An 18357-nucleotide genomic window follows, 5' to 3' on the forward strand; every position below is an offset into this window, starting at 1 on the left:
TAGTTCATGCAGAGTTTCACTGATGGCAATTTAGTAATTTCGTAGAAGTTTAGAGTAACCGATGACAACCGAAGAGGAATCAAAGGGAACCGAGAGTAAACCAGGATTGGATCCTTTCGTTCAGGCCGGTTTTATTCCAACAGTCAAAACCAAATTTTAACCACGGTTGTAATGGATAAGAACGAGAATGACAAACGGTAAAATTATTGTCCATGTTTATTTTTGTAATCGAACGAGTTTGTAAAGATAAAGCAGTTTATTTCTTGCAGAAGTCATTATTCTTCCATATGAAAATATAATGTTTATAATAGAGAAATTAATTGCGAAACCAAATAATCAATTTGACCTTATATATAGAGGACTAATTTGATACGCAACATATGCAGAAAAACAACAGACGCTTGGGCATAATCTTCGCCGTGAGATGATGAATTAATTTTGGTTACAGTTTAATTTCCATGGATTAATGATCCGAAATTAAACTTGAAATCAAGATTAGGGTTTTATTTCAACATTTATCACACCGTCATCAAATATGATCTCCTCTTTAGCACCATGGGCTTCCGATTTATCGACAGAGGACCGGGGTGGGGAGGAAACCGGTGCTAAGTAAGCCCCGAGGGAATTGAGACAAGTTTCAGCGTATCCATGGAAGCCGACAATCTTCTTCTTGTCCTTGACCTCGAGTGTAAACTTAGTACCCTTTCCATAACCAAAGACTTGAGATTCCCTCTTGTTGGTTTTGAATTGAAGACCTTGGATGATGTTATCGTTGTAATAACCCACGAACGATATGAGATATTCATTAGGATGATCAATCTCAAACTGTACATACATGGTTATTAAATTAGATTCAAGTTGAGAGTAATTTAAATTCATCATAATTAATAAATTCTTACAGTCGGTGGCGGGGAGAGTGTTCCATTCGTAAGTCCGTGTATTGGTCCATCTTTAAGCTGTCCACTCTTGTCGTAACCAAACTTGATGTAGTGAACGCCTTTCCGACCAAGCCCGACGGCCACATTTCTTATGCCGTCGTGATCTGCAAAGTCGTCCCATTCTTCCCCTCCTTTACCACCTTGAGCTTCCAGTTTATCAGTGGAAGATGGCAATGATGACAGGATGGGCACAAAGTAAGCTCCAAGAGAATTGAGGGTCGTATCGGCAAATCCATGGAACCCGGCAATCTTCTTGTTCTTGCCTTCGAGTATGAAATTAGTACCCTCGTCGCTATATCCGATTACTTGAGATTCCCTTTCGTTGGTTCGAAAACGTAGACCGATAACGTTGTCACCCTCATAGTAACCAACGACGGAAATGAGATACTCATTCGGATGGTCGATGTCAAACTGCATGGATTGTAACATTTTAAAGAAGCAGATTATACACACAAAAAAAAAAACTAAAGATGCAGTGGCAGAAGCTTATACTGTGTACGGTTGCGGCAATGTTCCTGTTGGGAGCCCTCTGATTGGTCCCTCTTCCAGTTGTCCGTTCTTGTCGTATTCAAATTTAACGTAGTGAACACCTTTCCGACCAACTCCAGCTACTATCTTTGTAACCCCGTTGTGATCCGCTCCGTCGTCCCACTGTTTGCCTCCTTTACCACCTTGGGTTCCCGATTTGTTTAACAAAGACGACGAGGAGGAGGAAATGGGTACAAAGCAAGCTCCAATGGAGTTGAGAGCAATACCGACATATCCATGGAAGCCGACAATCTTTTTGTCTTTGACCTCAAGTGTAAACTTGGTACCGTCGCTATATCCAAAGATATGGGATTCTCTCTTGTTGGTTTTGAATTGAAGACCCTGAATGATGCCATCCTCATGGTAACCCACCGCCGATACTAGATACTCGTCGGGACGGTCGATTTCAAACTGTCAAGAGACAATAACTGCCATAACTGTTGAAGCAGAGCAATGCCAATCAAAAGTATAAAGACAAAAATTTCAGAAATCTCATACTGGTGGTAGTGAGAATGTTTGGTCTCGAACCCCATGGACGGGTGCATCGTTGAGTAGTCCGCTCTTGTCGTAGTCGAACTTGACGTAGTGGACGCCCTTGTGACCAACTCCGACCATAATATTCTTGATGCCGTCGTGATTTTCTCCGTCGTCCCATCTTAGGCCTTCCTTACGTCCTTGTGCTTCCAACTTCACGATTCCGGACGAGTTTATGGGTCCGAAATGAACATAAAGACGGTCAAGATAATCATTGCTCTTGCCATGGAACCCTACAATATGGCTGCCTTCCGGCGATTTTATCTCTCTGTGATGATAATTTGGATACGTTGTTCCATAGGGACCAAAACTTCTTTGGTTGCTCTTGAACGTGAATGAAGCTGAATAGGTGGATTCGTAGATATCCACTTCCGTGAGGTACTCGTCTGCGTTCAACTCAATCTGCGAATTTATGATTTTCCAATTGAATCGAGTTATAAAACAGTATTAGATTTATATATATATATATATATATATCACTTGATGATTAACAAAGAAATATAAACCTCAGCAGATTGGCTTCCGACTTTGCGACCGTGAACCTCACCATGAACGGTGTCGTCATTGTCGCAGTAATCGGCCTGTATCGAGTAGATGGTGTTGTTGGTGTACGTGACCTTCACCTTTTTCACCTTCTCGTGATTGCCGTCATCCCAATCCGGCATCCTTGCCGCTCCTCTCTATATACATTATCGGATATACATAATTTTGTCACGGATCCATTAGTAAATAAAAAATATATCGCCATAAAATCAAATTTAGTTTTGACAAGTTAATATATTTCGAAATCTATCTATAGAAACATTTGCTGTTATATAATTTGAAGGGTTTTTTTTTATTTGCGTAATGTTATATTCAAAACCAAATATATATATATATTCAAAATTGTATATACCAAAGGATATGAAAATGTTTCTGCCTTCGACTATTTTACTAGCAAGATCTCAAATATTTTTCAGAATTTGAAAACAAATCATCTTCTTTCATCATTTCCTATGTAACCATTTTATCTTCTCTCTTACTTTCCTTTCATTCATAAAGTAAAAAGAGAAGCAATACAGATTTGGAAAAATAATATTCGAGAAACATGTGATTAAAGAGAGAGAGAGTACCTCAGTTGGGTTTTGCGATGATTGCAGCGATGAACTGTGCCTGGGAATGGGTGTGCGTATATAACCAAGAGAAGCTAGGAGGGCGTCTCTTGATTCTATCCTTTCCTTTGCGTCTCTTAATACGTTATACTTTGCTTAGAATGCCGTAAATGGGAAACGAACTCTAGACATCTCCGAAAGTCACTTGCACGGGTCAGGTTCGAATCAGGTGATCCAAGCCGCAAACCCAACCAGGATCCAATGGAGACCCGAGACGCCTTACTCCGCCATCGGTGCGCCATTTAATCGCACATGGCGCAAGTGATCATCGGTCTCGATCCATAATTTCCGTCGAAAATCCAAGCGTAAGGAGAATTCTCCGAGAAACAAACCGGGTTATCGGCTCGACCCGGATTCAGTTGGGGACAACGATCGAAAACCCCAAGCGGAGAAGATGAATGGGAAAATTACAGAAAATCTAGAAGAATCTTTGTATCTCCGGCTTCGACGCCGCCGAGAAACACAGATTCTGGGAGTCCGATAACCAAACCTTTCACATTTAGGATTTCATTCAAAAAAGGAGAAGATTCTTGAAGGAGTGAATCGCAATTTCTGAAGTTAGGGATTTAGGACTGTTTTTAAAGGAATCGGTTCGGTTTAGTTAAATTAGGGGTTTCGGTTTGTTTTAATTTCATTTCCAATTTTAACTGATGTGTCGTGACAACTGATTGACATTTCAAATGCCTAATTTTTTGACGGATTCTGTCGAAAAATTAACGGCGTGAGATGATATGGAGTTATATGGAAAAAATTTTAAAAGTTTAAGTTGTATTAACGCGGAATTTTTATATAAACTGATGTATTATTTTGTGATTTTTCCTAATTTTTTTATTTTAAATAATAACAAATCCAATTATCCTCAACATATTTTTTTCATTACGGGATAAGTTACACGAATTAGCGATTGGAAACTCTGATCATTAACACGCGCAATTTACGTCGTGCTTTTTATAGTTTTAAATCCAACGATTTTTTTCTTTCGAAATTTCATTATTAAGCAAGTGGTTTTTTTGGTCTATTAGAGTGTATTGGTGTATCAAAAATATGATGAATATATTAGAAGATTATAATAATATTATGTAATGTTTTAAACTTAATTTTTTTTTATTTTAGAGATTTTTGTTCAATAAATAAAATATGGTAAGATTTTATTTCATATCTATAATTGGTTATCTTAAATAATGAGAAATAAAATGATGATCAGCACATTTCTCCAATATTCATTCAAGGGTGTCTTTTTTTTTTATATCCCTTTTAATGTTTTCTTTATTCTTATTTGACCATAATCGTTATGATAAGCTGTGTTCAAACTGTATATATATTAAATATGACCATACATAGAGATTGGCCAAGCCTCCCTTATTCATGGACACATCCTTTCATAATCAAAGACAGAGTCACAGAACAAACATGGCGACACGAAACAACACAACTAAAGTAAAGGAAACAGCTTATTCACACTCGGACCGCACACTTTCATGGAGAGGCTTGGGTTGAGCTGTTCTCAGTTATTGGGTGGAGCCAATGGAGTGGTCGGTGGAGCGAAATAAGCTCCAAGAGAATGAAGAACTTCTCCTACGCTTCCGTGGAACCCGACCAGCTTGCCGCCTTTGCCGTCCAGTTCGAATTTCGTTCCGGCCGTGATTCCGTACGGTGGAGAGGTTCTCCCCTTGGATGTCTTGAAAATGAGAGCCGTGATAACCTCGGCTTTATAGCCGAAGATTTTGTCGTGGTATCCCTCCACCGACGTGATGTACTCGCCCTGCTCGAGCTCGAACTGCAATCGTTTCCGACCCGAAAAAGAGAAAGGCCTTATTAGTAAGCGAATCAAGAACACAAATCAAGAAAAATGTTAGAGGTAGACGAAGAAAACTACTACCTCTTCTGTACCGAGCATCGTCTTCTTCCCGTAATCACGTTGTTCGACGTTTCCACCTTTGTCATACTCGAACTTGACGTAAGCCACACTGGAATCACCTTGTCCGACATACACTTTTCTCACACCGTCGAAAGCTCCATCATCGAAAACAGTTTCGCCTTTACCGCCTCGGGCTTCCAATTTATTCGCTGCAGAAGGAGTGGTACTACTCGTCGGCGCAAAGTGAGCTCCGAGAGAATTGAGAGTTCTATCGGCAAATCCATGGAACCCGACAATCTTCTTGTTGTTGACCTCGAGCGTGAACTTAGTACCGTCGTCGTATCCAAAAACCTGAGATTCTTTCTTGTTGGTTTTGAATTGTAGACCCTGAATGTTTTCAACATTGTAGTAACCCACAACTGACAGGATGTACTCGTCGGGATGGTCAATCTCAAACTGCAGAGATCACAATTCACAAAGGAAGAGAGATCACGAAAATGGATCAAACTCAATAAAGGTGCAAAAGTGTCAAAGTTTGAAGTTTTGTACTGCAAAAGATGGGGAAGAAGCTCCATTAGTAGAGCCATGGAGTGGTGCAGCCTCGAGCTGTCCGCTTTTGTTGTAATCGAATTTGACGTAGTGGACGCCTTTCCTCCCAACTCCAACGACAATCTTTTTCACGCCGTCGTGATTTGATCCATCATCCCATTCATTGCCTCCTTTACCTCCTTGGGCTTCCACTTTATCAATTGAAGACGACGAGGAGGAGGAAATGGGTCTAAAGTACGCTCCAAGAGAATTGAGAGTCGTGTCAGCGAATCCATGGAAACCGACAATCTTCTTGTCTTTGACCTCGAGCGTGAACTTAGTACCGTCGGCATAACCAAAGACCTGAGAATCCTTCTTGTTGGTTTTGAATTGAAGTCCCTGAATGATGCCACCGTCATGGTGGCCCACGACCGATATAATATACTCGTCGGGATGGTCGATTTCAAACTGTCAAGAGATTAAAGTGAAACAAAGATAACAAAATTGTTGTGCGCTATGTATTTCAAGTTAATAAAAACATCTAAACGTAAAAGTAGAGAGCTTTTCATGTTAGTTTATATATATACCTGTGTTGGAGAAGATGCTCCAGTTGCAGATCCGTGGAGTGGCGCATCTTCGAGCTGTCCGCTCTTGTCGTAACCGAACTTGACGTAGTGAATGCCTTTCCGACCAGCTCCGACCACAATCTTCCTCACACCGTCGTGATTCGCTCCGTCATCCCATCCATTGCCTCCTTTTCCTCCTTGTGCTTCCACTTTTTCCGCTCCACCGGCTCCCGGTCCCGTTCCGGATCCGGTTCCGGCGGCGACTATGGGGCCAAAGTGAACGTCGATGGAGTGAAGGACATCGCTGCTGCTTCCATTGAAACCGACGATCTGATTGTCCTTGGGAGAGTTGACGGAGAAGTAGTTTCTGGTTTTCTTTCCGTAAGAACCATATGTTCCTTTGTTGGTCGTAAACGTTAACGCCGTTATAACTTCTTGCCCGTTCGGTCTGGTCGTGTAGTAACCAGTGACGTCCGTTATGTACTCGTCGGGTTTCAGCGTGAACTACAACAAACCCACATTTCAACCAAAGTAAAAAAAAATAAAGGTAAAATTATTTTTGTTTTAATTCAAATGTAAAAAAAAACATATGGTTTCTTTTAGCACAAACTAAAAAAAAATACAAATAATCTAATTTGTTAAAAAAATAATAGATTTTTATAACAAATTTAAAACGGAAAGCTTTATTAATTTACTGTATTGCAAAAATAAAAATTCGACCATTCAACCAGTTACTATAATTTCAACCCAAAAGAACTACCTCAAGTCTCAACCTTTTCTTCTAAGTTCTAAGCAATGACATTTTCAAAATTAGATTACGGTTATAGGATTTAGGATTTAAAAATTGAATGTGGAAATCGGAACATAACTGAAACTTACCCCATCTGATTGATTTCCGACATTGCCATGTCGCTGTGACTTGAGAGCGTTGCCGTTGTCGTCGTATTCGAACTCGACGGAGTTGATGACGTCACCATACGTAATCTGCACTTTCTTCACCTTCGTGTGTTTCCCACAACTAAAGTAAAGGAAACAGCTTATTCACACTCGGACCGCACACTTTCATGGAGAGGCTTGGGTTGAGCTGTTCTCAGTTATTGGGTGGAGCCAATGGAGTGGTCGGTGGAGCGAAATAAGCTCCAAGAGAAAGTTCCACTTTATCAATTGAAGACGACGAGGAGGAGGAAATGGGTCTAAAGTACGCTCCAAGAGAATTGAGAGTCGTGTCAGCGAATCCATGGAAACCGACAATCTTCTTGTCTTTGACCTCGAGCGTGAACTTAGTACCGTCGGCATAACCAAAGACCTGAGAATCCTTCTTGTTGGTTTTGAATTGAAGTCCCTGAATGATGCCACCGTCATGGTGGCCCACGACCGATATAATATACTCGTCGGGATGGTCGATTTCAAACTGTCAAGAGATTAATGTGAAACAAAGATAACAAAATTGTTGTGTGCTATGTATTTCAAGTTAATAAAAACATCTAAACGTAAAAGTAGAGAGCTTTTCATGTTAGTTTATATATATACCTGTGTTGGAGAAGATGCTCCAGTTGCAGATCCGTGGAGTGGCGCATCTTCGAGCTGTCCACTCTTGTCGTAACCGAACTTGACGTAGTGAATGCCTTTCCGACCAGCTCCGACCACAATCTTCCTCACACCGTCGTGATTCGCTCCGTCATCCCATCCATTGCCTCCTTTTCCTCCTTGTGCTTCCACTTTTTCCGCTCCACCGGCTCCCGGTCCCGTTCCGGATCCGGTTCCGGCGGCGACTATGGGGCCAAAGTGAACGTCGATGGAGTGAAGGACATCGCTGCTGCTTCCATTGAAACCGACGATCTGATTGTCCTTGGGAGAGTTGACGGAGAAGTAGTTTCTGGTTTTGTTTCCGTACGGACCAAGTGTTCTTTGATTGGTCTTGAACGTTAACGCCGTTATAACTTCCTGCCCGTTCGGTCTGGTCGTGTGGTAACCAGTCACTTCCGTTATGTACTCGTCCGGTGTCAACGTGAACTACAGTTCAAGATTCAACCCAAACACCAAAAAAATTAATAAAAATATAGCTTATTTAAAATAAAATATAATATTTTGTTTAAGTTTCCCTTTAAAACCCATGAGACTAATTTGAAATTCAAAATAAAATAAATAAATTACTGATAATTATTTAATGAGGGAATATAATAATATTCACTAACCCCATCGGATTTGCTTCCGACACCGCCGCGTCTCGGTGACGTTAAAGTTTTGCCGTTACTGTTGTATTCGAACTCAACGGAATTGATGACGTCACCATACGTAATTTGCACTTTCTTCACCTTCGTGTGTTTCCCGTCGTCCCATGACGTCATTTTTTTCCCGCGGTGAAATTCTAGTTAACCTAGGCCAACACAAAACTTTGATCCCATGTAATTGCATCACAGTCAGAAATTATTTACCTGGATAATATTACAACCGGTTCTTACTTAATGATTTTTGAGGCGGAAGTCTCGGTATTCGGTTTGATTTCGGTACTGTATATATTTAGAAAATGTGTACCAATCAATTACATTCGTTTCTATTGGATTCGATTTTTATTTTAAAAAAATATATAAATTTGTTTAACAATTTTTTTTTCAGGTTTGTTAATATTCGATTTAGATAATTAAGTTTCGTAATATCGATTTTCTAAAAAATTACCATTCGAAATTTTTAGACGGTTCGATTCGAAAATGATACTAATTTTTTGTTTCGAGCTGTTTCGGTTTTAATCGGTTTTGAAAAACCGAACTGAAATGCTCACCTCTAGATAATAAAATTATCACGATCTAAAATAAATATTTATCTGATTATTAAATAAAAATTCCAATCTAATATAAAAATTACAGGTCCAGCCAGTGTTTTCGGATATCCATTTCCTTATATTTGGAATACTCAACTATACATACATAGATTACTGCAACCGAAAGGCGAACTGAAGGTGCCGGGCAAAAGGCCGAAGAAGCAAGATGAAGAAACTTTATATGGGTATTGTAAATGCAGAAAACCGGCAATCACACCGCATATGCGACGTGCTACATAATACTTGTCATGATAATTAAATTAAATTATAGATTTGTTTATATCATTTTAATTGATTTGTGAAATTAATATGGGATAGAAAATTTTATATAGGGTTTCAATAGAAATCTACATCGTATTAAACCGAACCGAACCGATCTCTCCGGTGATAGATCGATTTGCAGAGAATTTCAACTGTGAAGCCTAAAGACTCGAACTTTGATGTCTTTAATTTACAAAAAAAAAAAATTACGAAGATACAAGAGAGAGAGAGAGAGAGAGAGAGAGAGAGAGAGAGTACCTGAGTTAGGATTTGCAGAGAGAGAGAGAGAGAGATGATAATGATGATGGGGATGGCGAGTGAGCCATTTGGTTGGAGGATACAAAGGATATTTATTGACCCTCATGCTTTCTTATCTTGTTATTACTCTTTTACTTTACCACTATTTGTCCATCACATCTGCAATGTAAATATTCCCTACCATTATTTATAAAAATGTTGTTTTTTAAAACATCCCATATGAACTCTCAAATTTTTCCAAAAAAAAAAACAATAACAAAAACTCTTATTTTTCTTATGAGTTATAAATATTTTTCAAAATTTCATGTGAACATATAAAATTTAAAAATATTAATAACATTTCTCTAGTTCTATACATGTATATATATATAAATGCATATATGTATGTATGTATCTAAATATATGTGTATGTGTTTGTAAAAGTAATCAGAAAATTACTGAAATGCTGAAAAAGAGGAGTACCAAACTTGGATAGCATTTGGATCACGTGTTAAATAAGATGTAACGGTTTCAATTTTCAAATGTCGTGTCGATTTAGATGCTATCCTTGGGTGTCAATTTAGGTCCGAGACCCGAAGTCCGTCCGAGACCAGAAGTCCGGTCCGGTCCAGCCTAAAAATTAGCGGATTTTGTACCTAAATTTTTTTGTCCGAAAAAATCGGATTTTCGGACCGTACTTGAATCGGACTTTCGGACCGGACTTGAATCGGACTTCGGACTCGAGTCGAACCGGTCCGAAAATCCGATATTTAAAAAAAATAAGATTTACAAAGGATTTATGCATTAGGAAAAAAAACATGATTTATCAAAAAAATTATAACTTATGTATTATTTTCTCATAATTTGTAAAGAGACGTTAATAAATAAGGAGAATTCACATATTTGCGATTTTGTTTGATTTTTTTTTGTACTTGCTTTTGATAACAATTAGAGAACAGCATGATGACCTATGCCATTTTTATTTTTGTTTTTATCGTTTTTTTTATAAATTTACACCATTTTTTTCCTTACTGAAATTGAGTTCTACGTATATTACGAAGAATACGCATATTCAATTAAACATTTAAAAAAGTCGTATATCCGAACGATAATGGAGTCCAAAGTCCCCTTTTATGTAAAGATGCGTGGACATGATTACTTTATGAAAAGCTTTTTACTTTTTCTTTTACTAAATAGTAAATACACGATGCAACCACTTCTCCTTTCCTCTTATCGGTTGCAGAGATTCCAAACTCTCTATCTTACCTCAGAAGTAAGGAGTGATGAAATAAAATTTGATAAAACAAATTTCCGATAAAAATTTACAAAAAAAAAAAACACTTTTATGTAATAACATAAAAATGTAAATATATAATGACTAAGACTCCGTTTTTACTGCAGCCTAAAGCTTTATTATTATTTTTTGGTAAAATATATTAATCCCGTAATATGAGTAGAATGTCAAAACGAACTCGACTCGCGAGCCGATTCGTGGCTCGCCAGAAAACGAGCGATTTGAGCCAACTCGTGGCTCACCAAAAAACGAACGATTTGAGCCATAATTTTTTCAGTTTATTAAAAAACGAACCTAACGAGATAGACTCATTGAACACGTTTTCAATGAACGTGGCTCGGCGAACTGGCGAATTGCTTAACGAGCTAATTTAAAAAAAAAATGTATATAAAAAAACTCTAATATAATTTTATATTTTTTCCATATCATTCATATGATATTATAAATATCCTAATTATTATGATGGTGATAATTACAAATATTAAATAAAAATTAAAGTATAAATATGAAAATGTTATTAAAATATATTTTGTTGTTATAAATCTATTTAAATTATTTTTTTATTGAAGTTAGATTATTTTTTATCTTTTGAAAACTCAACCAATATTTTTTTACATGTAGTTTATGATATTGGAGTTTTATTAATTTTTTATGTATTTATTTAAATTAATAGTTAAATTTGGAATATATATAAATAAAAAATATTATATACCTTTGGCTCACCGAACTGATTCATTCAGATCGGAAAACTGACGAGAGATCTGAATCGAGATTTTTCTTACTCGTTAGAAAACGAGCCTAACGAGCTGAACCCAAAACGATGCGAGCCAAACGAGCCGAACCTCAAACGATCTGAGTCGACTCGTTTGACACCCTAAATACGAGAATATTCAATTCTAATAAAACCCGAAGCACCAGGAACTTCGCCACATCAGACGAATGTTTAGCACACCCAAATAATATGACTACAGACAAGAGAAACAGTGTCCTAAAAGCACGTATCTTTGATCATGAACCAAGACCTACAAGTAAATACTTGAGCCATCAAAGCTGTTTTCATCGAGGCATTTTATAGAAATCTTTAAGACAAACAAACTTTTGAGAATGATCTTGATGAAAATTTAAACTATTATCACGGGGACATTCTATAGAAATCACCACGCCTTCTCCCTTGAGCATATTACGAGAAGCATGTAAATCTTAAATAGAGAGGGACACCAAAGCTGTTTACCATGGTAGATTTCATTTGATGACCCATGAGGTCTAACCGGAACCCATCAACCTGATAGTATCAGCACATGATCAGACAACGAGAATTAACAAAGACAAAAAAATGCTGACAGGATGAAGAAAGGAAAGGAGAAGGTTTCCGCGTTGTCTAAAGAGGAAGAGAGTGGAGAATGAGAGCACCTTATAATTAAGAGATCATCATCATGCATCATAAAATGCTCGCCGGCAGCGTCTACTGTTTTCAATAAAACCATCATGGGTCATCCTGGAACAATCTAAGGGAATGCATTTGTCAGTAAAGTCAACCAAACAGACTACTCCACATCAAGAACATCTAGCACAATGCGGAGACCAATATGGTTTAGAGTCTGCCAAAAGAATCTACAAAATGAGCAAAGTAGCAAACCATACAGTAATAATAAAAAAAAACCCATTATTCCTATCCAGATAGGGCAGATATCTGGCTGACTCCCATTGGTGTGAGATACAGAGCCGTTAGGCTGACTTAAAGTGACAGAAAAAAACTGTTCTTTAGTTGATGTTAAGCAAGATAGACTAGCTTCTTCCCTTAGTTCAGGTTACAAGTGCAGAAACAGGGCACCGGATCTCAGTACTTGAATGCATTTCATGAGCAGATTGTGTCAAATCTGTTAATTAGAAACAGTTCAATATAGCGAACATTACCTCTTCGCAACAACAAAATCATTTGTCTCCCATCCTTTGCCTCTTGAATCTGTGAAAGCTATCAATATGGCGGAGTTTCTTGAATTGTTGGAGATCAAGAGACAAAGAGAAGCACCCGTTACCTTCTCCCTTTGCCTCTTTCGTTTCCCGTCGAATGTTAACTTTCTCTGATTTTCTCATTGAAATTGCGAAGAGAAATCATAAGTCAACAACTGGCACAGAGATGTGACGTGGTCGTTCTGCATCCACTCCAAATCTTCAAGCGATTAGTCAAAATATACCCTACAATATCTATATTCGCGAAATTTACAACATTTCAAGCTTTGCGGAATTTGATATGTGATCGAGTGAAGTTACCTGAGAAACCAAGTTGCGACAAGGCATAGACGAGAAGAGACGCAGGAGTTCCGTCTCGTTGATGCCGGAATTTGATATGTGATACTTCGTGATTATGTTTGTTCCGCCGTTTTCGCCATCGCCGTCTCTAGCGCCGCCGTTTTTGGCCGGGAAAAGGATTAGGGCTTGTAAGTGGGGCCCGCACAGCGAGAACAGGACAGGGGAAAAAAGGAATAGCGAAAAAAACCAAAGAAGAGAAAGGCTTCGGCTTTTAGCGTTTTCCTGTAGGTGCTGATTGTGATGGGGAAAGATGGCAAGGACGGCGACGAACCACCGGCGATGGAGGAGGTCCTCAATGACTATCGGAATCTTTCCGGTGGAGCAAACCGGGGCCGGAGGAAGCATACTTTTCTCACCCCTGAAATATTTCGAATTTCCAAGGGTAGGGATATAAAAGTGAAATAAAGGCGGTGGCAGTCTGCTCATTACGGCTTTGATTGATGGGCCTTCTAATTTGGGCCCAACAAACTATTGGGCCTCACGACCCAACATAGTTGACGATAGAACAGTTATAAAAAGTCCATTCAGTACGATATCCTATCTTTATGAAGGTAAAATAAATGCATTCAGACACAGCCGAGGCCTTTCCAAAGATTGCGGATCTTTGTAACCTAAATTCATATTAATTAGATCATATGTTTTGGTCAGTCGATCGACCCATGGTTTAGGTTTTTTAATTGCAACTTGGTAAGTGTTATTAGGACGTCAAAACAAACTCATCAAGCGGGCTGGCTCGTTTTCAATTCGTTGCGAATCGAATCGAGCCCGTATTTTTTAAAATTTGTTTGAAAACGAACCTAGCAAACCAACTCGGCACAAATTTATAAAATATACAAAAAAATAATAATACTTAATTTAATTTTTATCGAATATATTTATACATAATTTCTTTTATATACTCAAGTTTGATGTTTTAATATTAAAATATCATTATAATTTTATATCTTATGAAGGTAAAATAAATGCATTCAGACACATAATTGAGGCCATATGTATCTTTCCAAAGATTGCGGATTTCCGTAACTTAAATTCATATTAATTATACCATATGTTTTGGTCGGTGGATCGATCGATATTACTGGTTTTTGAAATTGCAACTATGCCAAGTGGTGTTAGTTTACAGAGACCCCTTGATACATCATGCTTTGCTTATTATATGAGGTAACTACAAAAAGATATATACGGTATATATACTTCTGGTTAAAGAAAAATTTTCGTAAAATATGCATTTTTAAATAATTTTATATCCAAAATAACAGGATTATGAAACAGCGTCTATTGTCGTTTTCTACGATTGTCTATGCATGCATGCATTCATACGTACGTCCAAAAGATTGCTATCAGCCAGCTTTCATCGTTGAATTGAATTCACGTGGTACAAGGCTGACTTTGTGATGTTTTAGGTTAGAGTATGATCGGGCTAACAAGACCGGACTCAAAAGCAAAACCAAACAAAGACGAAAGGATCTTTTGATGAAACACAAGGAGCAACCAGTAAGGAAAGCTTTATTCAAACAGACAAATATTACAGACATGAGAGAAAAAAAAAACACAACAGACCGAAATATCAAGGAACAGTACACTTCACACGTACAGCTTTTATATTACACACAAGAGAAGCTTTTGTTTTGTTTTATTCGACTCCAACATTTTTATGAATCTACGGCTTTCCTTCAGAGAAGAAGCGATGATGATGCATAGATCATCACACGGGATTGGTACCGAGAAAGGCGTAAGCTCCGAGAGCATCGACAGCGACACCAGCCCGTCCATGGAACCCAACAATCTCGCGACCATTGTCCTCCAGTACGAATTTTGTACCAACCGCAGCTCCAAACGTTTGGGAGGTTCTTCCTCGGGATGTTTTGAAGACAAGCGATGTTATGACATTTGTCTTGAACAAATCGACATAGTTGTGGGTTCCTTCCACCGATGTGATGTACTCGTAAGGATCAAGCTCAAACTGCGTATATATACAATTTTTTCAACATAGAATACAAGATCGCTTGTGTAAAACAATAAAACCATACAAAACAAAAAGAGCGCACCTGGTGAGTTTTGGTTGGTTTAGTTCCATGTTCATATGTCACGTCATTACCATTCTTGGTGTATTCGAACTTTATGTAACCTATGAAAGAGTCGGCATCTCCAACAAACACTCTGGTGACACCGTCAAAAGCCCCATCATCCCATGCACTCCCATTCTTACCTCCTTGGATTGGCAATTTCGAAACGATCGAGGAATGAATTCCGATGGCATCGATCGCCTCACCTGCCTGTCCGTGGAATCCTACAATCTCCCGACCTCTGTCCTCGAGCACAAATTTCTCACCAGTCACAAATCCATAAGTCGGGGAGGTTCTTCCCGTTGATGTTTTGAAGGAGAGTGATGTCACGATAGTGGTTTTATACAGCGGGACGTGGTTGGTCGTTCCCTCCACCGATATGATGTATTCGTTAGGATTAAGGGCAAACTGCAATAATTTTTCAAATATATAAATAAACGAGAAAATGCATATGAAGAACGAAACCGTAGAAAATGTATATACGAAAGTTTAAGTACTAAAGTACCTCCACTGGTGGAGCTTCTATCCATCCATGCTCACGTATTTCGATTTTTCCATCCTTCTCGTACTCAAACTTGATATGGCCGATACAAGATCGACCATTTCCGACATGCACTTTCCTTACACGGTCATAGACACCATCATCCCACACGTCTCCTCCATTACCACCTGCGACTGGCCACTTGATAGGGGAAGCCATGATCGAGGAACGAGCTCCAAGAGCATCTATAGCTTCACCAGACAGTCCATGGAACCCAACAATCATGCGGCCTTTGTCTTCGATTACGAATTTGTCCCCCCTGTCGAATCCAAACCTTGGTGAGGTTCTCCCGGCTGATGTCTTGAACATAAGCGACGTGACAAGATGGGTTTTGTATCGATTGGTATAGCCGGTGGTTCCCTCCACAGATATGATGTATTCGTTCGGATCGAGCGCAAACTGCGACAAAACGTGTGTGATCAAAAGATAATCATGATAGAAATTAGTTTTCAAATATACATATATAAATGACAAAAGTACGTACCTCTTGTGGTTCATCTACTATGGATCCACGCTCATTGGTTTTGGTTCCTCCATTCTCTTCGTACTCGAACTTGATGTAACCGATACAAGAGTGACCATTTCCAACAGACACCTTCCTTACATTGACGAGAGCACCAAGATCCCATAACCCTCCTCCAATACCACCATGGATAGGCAGTTTCGAGGCGACGGCGGAATAGCCTCCAAGAGCATCAATAGCCTCACCAGCCTGTCCGTGGAACCCAGCAAGCTCACGACCTTTGTCTTGAATTACAAACTTTTTACCAGACACAGATCCAAAAGTCGGTGAGGATCTTCCGGTCGATGTTTTGAAGGTGAGCGAAGTGACGAGAGTGGTTTTATATCGATCGACGTAGTTAGTGGTTCCCTCCACCGCTACGATGTATTCATCAGGACCAACCGCAAACTGCGACGATTTTCAATTTTAAATAAAAAAAAACAAAAACAAAATATTGGAAATGCCTCGTTAGCAATTCAAGAAAACATTTCAAGAACTAATCGTGGAAAATGATAGCCATATACAAAAGCGCCCGAAGTGGAACAGTACCTCTATTGGTGTATCTACCATCTGACCATGCTCTTGTGTTTGGAATTTGCCATCCAGCGTGCCCTCGATCTTGATATAACCAATACAAGAGTGACCTTTCCCGACATATACTTTGGTTATACGGTCGGAGCCGCAAAAGTCCCATGCGCCTCCTCCATTACCACCGACGACCGGTAACCTGATCTGACCAGCACATGGTTCCACAGTAGGCGTGACGTCCACGATTGGCAATTTTTGAGACATTGTCGCCGGTCGATTTGAACAATCTTCTGAAAACCAAAGGAGAACACAATGTAACAACAACGGTTTGTCGCCAAACCAATACACTGTTCCAATTACGACACGTTACAGAACTGAGAGAGTAAAGAAAATATATAAACAGGATCATATAAAGAAAATTTGGATATATAATTTATTAGTTAAAGAACCGAGTGAGTGACCTGTGGGTTTGTGAGCTCTACGTTTGATGACGAGTGAGGGAAAGGTCGTATTGGAATGTATATTTATAGGCCTTTTGGTGTGAACTCTTTTTCGTATTATCTTCTTTGTTCAATGTTTCGGTGTAGATTTGGCTAATCTCTTTAATTTGTTCTTTCACTTACAATCATTGCCCCAGTGTCCAGTGACATCCAACACGTCTTTGTTCAATGTTTTCGATGTATGTATGTATGTATGTATGTATGTATGTATGTATGTATGTATGTATGTATGTATGTATGTATGTATGTATGTATGTATGTATGTATGTATGTATGTATGTATGTATGTATGTATGTATGTATGTATGTATGTATGTATGTATGTATGTATGTATGTATGTATGTATGTATGTATGTATGTATGTATGTATGTATGTATGTATGTATGTATGTATGTATGTATGTATGTATGTATGTATGTATGTATGTATGTATGTATGTATGTATGTATGTATGTATGTATGTATGTATGTATGTATGTATGTATGTATGTATGTATGTATGTATGTATGTATGTATGTATGTATGTATGTATGTATGTATGTATGTATGTATGTATGTATGTATGTATGTATGTATGTATGTATGTATGTATGTATGTATGTATGTATGTATGTATGTATGTATGTATGTATGTATGTATGTATGTATACAAAACAGGATATACAAGATGGTTCTGATTTGAAAAATCTTAAAGGGAGATAGCTCATCCTAATTCATGTGTAACAAGGCATCTGATAGTCTATGTAAACTTCCCAAGTTTAAACGGCAACGGCCGCAAGGAAAAAACTCAAAAAAAAAAAAAAATAGGTATTGTATATATTAGGCTCTCCGCCGTCGCCATTTTCGTCACCTCGCCGTCCACCATTATCACTCCGAAGCTAAAGATCCTCAACCCTAGATAAATTAACCAACCCTAGTACCACGATGATGACGATATTTGTTATATGAGCGTCTATATACACATCATCAACTGACTATATGATCGATCGTCGACAAGAAAAGCATGATGATGCCGCTCGCGAAAGTTGGACAAAGACTTGCACTTCTGCAAGCATGATAAGAGGAGCACGATAGGCCAACCGTGTCGTGCTCTCTGAGTTATTTACTCAGAATTCAGTTATCTATAGATGATCGAGCTCTCTGAATGATTTGCTCTAAGTGTTTCGGGTTTCTTCCACGTTCATTTGTCATGGC

General features: G+C 38.6%; 3 protein-coding genes and 1 long non-coding RNA gene across 9 annotated transcripts; all 4 read right to left on the minus strand.

Annotated features, from left to right (window-relative positions):
- Positions 1-333: 333 nt before the first annotated feature.
- LOC104805929 (PYK10-binding protein 2) lies at positions 334-3704 on the minus strand. 3 transcript variants are annotated; one of them, XM_010530644.1, is made up of 6 exons: positions 3113-3704; positions 2507-2680; positions 1965-2402; positions 1431-1877; positions 900-1349; positions 334-825 (listed from the first exon to the last, which is right to left on the minus strand). In XM_010530644.1, exons 2-6 carry the CDS (start codon positions 2663-2665, stop codon positions 496-498), a joined length of 1824 nt encoding a protein of 607 aa, XP_010528946.1. In that variant the 5' UTR covers positions 2666-2680; positions 3113-3704; the 3' UTR covers positions 334-495. The 3 variants fall into 3 exon arrangements, with proteins under 3 accessions (XP_010528946.1, XP_010528948.1, XP_010528949.1); XM_010530647.2 differs by having other exon boundaries at positions 515-755; XM_010530646.1 differs by lacking the exon at positions 3113-3704 and having other exon boundaries at positions 2548-2661.
- Positions 3705-4440: 736 nt separating this feature from the next.
- Positions 4441-9539, minus strand: LOC104806015 (jacalin-related lectin 4-like). The gene is made up of 10 exons (XM_010530733.2): positions 9441-9539; positions 8299-8496; positions 7634-8116; positions 7260-7514; positions 7162-7187; positions 6983-7121; positions 6125-6607; positions 5559-6005; positions 5031-5465; positions 4441-4928 (listed from the first exon to the last, which is right to left on the minus strand). The coding sequence occupies exons 2-10, from the start codon at positions 8449-8451 to the stop codon at positions 4656-4658; spliced, it is 2694 nt and encodes an 897-aa protein (XP_010529035.1). The 5' UTR covers positions 8452-8496; positions 9441-9539; the 3' UTR covers positions 4441-4655.
- Positions 9540-11692: 2153 nt separating this feature from the next.
- LOC104805931 lies at positions 11693-13395 on the minus strand. Of its 4 annotated transcripts, none has more exons than XR_770577.1 (4): positions 12985-13395; positions 12628-12918; positions 12124-12218; positions 11693-11995 (listed from the first exon to the last, which is right to left on the minus strand). It is a non-coding gene; the product is annotated as an uncharacterized LOC104805931 (long non-coding RNA). The 4 variants fall into 4 exon arrangements; XR_770575.2 differs by having other exon boundaries at positions 12124-12208; positions 12628-12866; positions 12985-13394; XR_770574.2 differs by having other exon boundaries at positions 12628-12866; positions 12985-13394.
- A 1135-nt stretch (positions 13396-14530) lies between these two features.
- LOC104805932 (myrosinase-binding protein 2-like) lies at positions 14531-17142 on the minus strand. The gene is made up of 6 exons (XM_010530649.1): positions 17122-17142; positions 16682-16950; positions 16115-16540; positions 15595-16029; positions 15072-15497; positions 14531-14986 (listed from the first exon to the last, which is right to left on the minus strand). Exons 2-6 carry the CDS (start codon positions 16922-16924, stop codon positions 14729-14731), a joined length of 1788 nt encoding a protein of 595 aa, XP_010528951.1. The 5' UTR covers positions 16925-16950; positions 17122-17142; the 3' UTR covers positions 14531-14728.
- Positions 17143-18357: the final 1215 nt, after the last annotated feature.

The sequence above is a fragment of the Tarenaya hassleriana genome, unplaced genomic scaffold (genome assembly GCF_000463585.1).
Source record: "Tarenaya hassleriana unplaced genomic scaffold, ASM46358v1 Cleome11, whole genome shotgun sequence".
NCBI classification, from domain to species: domain Eukaryota; kingdom Viridiplantae; phylum Streptophyta; class Magnoliopsida; order Brassicales; family Cleomaceae; genus Tarenaya; species Tarenaya hassleriana.